This window comes from Cynara cardunculus, unplaced genomic scaffold (assembly GCF_001531365.2).
Source record: "Cynara cardunculus var. scolymus isolate 2C unplaced genomic scaffold, CcrdV1 Un_Scaffold_779, whole genome shotgun sequence".
In the NCBI taxonomy this organism is placed as follows: domain Eukaryota; kingdom Viridiplantae; phylum Streptophyta; class Magnoliopsida; order Asterales; family Asteraceae; genus Cynara; species Cynara cardunculus.
In genome coordinates this window covers 168,337-171,411 of record NW_020200617.1, presented here as the reverse complement: position 1 = coordinate 171,411, position 3,075 = coordinate 168,337, and the positions used below count along the sequence as shown (strand labels likewise).

The 3,075-nt window shown below is 35.7% G+C and overlaps 1 protein-coding gene across 1 annotated transcript; it reads right to left on the bottom strand.

Annotated features, from left to right (window-relative positions):
• Window positions 1-452: 452 nt before the first annotated feature.
• LOC112501979 (acyl carrier protein 4, chloroplastic-like) lies at window positions 453-2,709 on the bottom strand. Its single transcript, XM_025105778.1, has 5 exons — window positions 2,650-2,709; window positions 1,559-2,367; window positions 1,336-1,394; window positions 903-1,025; window positions 453-614 (listed from the first exon to the last, which is right to left on the bottom strand). Exons 2-5 carry the CDS (start codon window positions 1,593-1,595, stop codon window positions 453-455), a joined length of 381 nt encoding a protein of 126 aa, XP_024961546.1. The 5' UTR covers window positions 1,596-2,367; window positions 2,650-2,709.
• Between the last annotated feature and the right edge of the window lie 366 nt (window positions 2,710-3,075).

Genomic DNA, 3,075 nt, shown 5'->3' with positions numbered 1-3,075 from the left:
AGAGGCTCACTTGGACTACATTTACACTCAGCATGGAGGACTGTGGAAGCAGAGATGAAGAGTGCTTGAAGAGAAGAGTTCTTGAAGAGGCTCACTTGGACTACATTTACACTCAGCACCATAGACCTTAGGTGTTCTATAGCTGCTTTTTAAGAGGAAACCTACTTGAAAAAATCTTAAATTATAATATGCATTCTATAAGCCTCTATATTATAATTTCGTTCAACTCTAAATATTATAATATGCATTCTATAAGCCTCTATATTCTGTCATCTTTACAGAAATCTAAGTTCAAATATCAAACTTGTCATGCCGTATTGAGTGTGTCAATGCTATACAAGAAATGCTTACCAAGACATTTTCAAGATATAGAAAATAAACAACTTACATGAAACTTCTCCGAACTCCAGTAATCGCAAAGTATATGCCAAGCATCATCTGTAACGTTCGAGTCAGTTGGCTTCATTCCTTTGRCTCTTTCCAYGTCCTCTTGGCCATGGCATTTTAAAAAATGCTCCTGCARCTTTGCTCGGTGATTTTTGAAAGATCAACCCATTTTGGAAGTCAATCACATCAACCACAATCTTCGAAGACAAGTCGACATCAAAATTTATCTATAAAATAAATACAAGAATGACACAAAATTTTGTTAAGGATAAGAACAACAACATATGAAAAGCCAAAATAGTTGGTCATCCAATAACATGATGGGCATATAATGTCAAGGAGGGATGAAAAGGCCAAGCTGGAGAAAAAAATAAAAAGACATTTAGCTGTTAAATTAATTGATCTACTGTTAGGCTAGGCGATTGAGCTACATCTTTTCTTGTGTAAAAATAATATTGGTTGAAGCCACAAAGCACTTAGCTCGGTTAAAGAAGACAATAAAGAAAGAAGAATACTGTATCAAGAGAATCAGCTCCACGTGAAGAAAACTTGGACTCTCCGGTTACAGCAGAGTCTTCTGGTAGTGCCAGCTGCTTCCTAACAATGCTACACACCTTGTCCACTGTCTCTGGTTTCGCCTGCAGGCCAAAACATCAAATACTCACTTGCCATACATATACATGCTCTATATGTTGCATTTACATGATATAGAATAAGCAAGAAATACAATATAAATAAAAAAACTTTTACAATGTATATGAACATCTCATATTAAGATGAGATGATGAATGGCCAAACAAGTTATCCAAGCAAACCAGCCCAATAACCTTCAAAGCCATCAATAACCCACTACAAAAACCTTTAGTTAGACTTCAACTTATGATGAACTGTAGGCATTTAATGAGTTCAAAACATATACCATATAGAAAAAAAAAATTAGTGAAATACCTTTGGCTTCTCCTCCTGTTTTTGAACTGATTTGATCTGGTCCTTCAACAAGTGTTCTCCTGCAACGACCCCGTAGTGGAACTAGATATAATTAACAAGAAACAGTAACTGTATTGTATATCATAAATCTTAAAGAGTTACATGTTTAGCAAGGATAGGCACTGTAAAACTAGGACGATTCTCTAATTGAATAGAAAGGTGTAATTCATGGAATTAAATTTACCTTGTCTAGTCCGCGTAGCTGGTTTTTTATGTGGCATATTGGTTCTGAGTTATGGTGTTGCTCTAGATGGCTCATTTCTTTTTAACAGTTGCTTCCATGGAATCAGACCAGTTCATAATGGATCTTAGGATGGGATGGTCCTGTTCAGATGCTGCCTTGTATATACCCTAGGTGTAAAATCTATTAATTTGTTATGGACCACGTATTTACTTCCATAATAACGCTATGAACACATTATCTTTGTAATATGATGTAGATGTAGCCCCAGCCTTGAAACACATTCTAATTGTGGGTTCTTTTCTGTTTGTTTTTTAGTATTAACCATCCCTTCCTTTTTGAGAAATCGCTAGGGAGCCGTGAAATGTAAATCAATACCTCAGGAAAATCGTTGTTGAAAATCAATACTCCAAAACCCTGGTTATATTGACAGTCATCTTGGGAGCCACGGATTTGAAGCAAATTTGAAGTCTGAAATCAGTCGTCTTGGAGCCATGAAGTTGAAGTCTGAAATCGGTCGTCTTGGAGCACGAATTCGAATTTGAAGTCTGAAATCGGTCGAAAWCGTCCATATTGAAAGAAAGCAAGGTTTGACCTTAACGATTATAGCTCAAAATATTCCTTCTGAGCTTGTAATGGTTCAACACCATGGAACTAAGTGAAGGTGTTGGGCAAAACAAGATACAACTGACTATCAGTATCCCAATATCCTTAGCCTTCACCCCTGTTTTGGCCAATAGCTCATCAATCGCACCAAACATCACCATCTCTGCCTCCTTCCGAGCCTCCGCCATGCTCGGGTTGGGTGGAACCTGAAGCACCGCCTCAGGGAAATAAGTATTCTGACCTAAACTAGAACGTTCCAGTAGCAGACTGACATTGTGGACTTTCTAAACAGTATTCTAAGTACGATCATAATCAAAGCATATAAGAACACATATAGATATACATACAGAGAGGAATAGAAAGATTGAGACCATCTCATCCTGGTGAAGAGCGATCTAAACATGAACTTTACCATTGATTGCCAGAACACAAAAGCGCCCAATGACATCCCGAAAAATCGCTAAATAGAAATCAACGAGATTGTGTACCTGTTGTTCGAGCAACTGATTTAGAGAARAAAAGAGAAGATCACAAGATYAATCGATGCGATGGTGATGATCACAATTGAGCGATTGAGCGATTTAGGGCTTCTGGTGGTGATTGAGCGACGAGAAGAAAACGAGCATAAAATTTTAATTTTGWTTTTTTATTTAATATAAAGCTATATAGATCATATATTATTTTATTTATTTTTAATATAAAACTTTTAGATACATTTTTAAAGAGTAACTAAATACTTTTATTTAATTTTAAAAAATTTAAACTTTTTCTTAATCTTTAGAGAAGCTTAAAAAAGTGTTTCTAAAAATTGATGCAACTCTTTAGAGACATTTTTTTATAAAAAACTTCTCTAAAACTTTTAACGACATTTCTTACACCGTATAACTAGCCTATAAATCCTTCTTTAAATATCG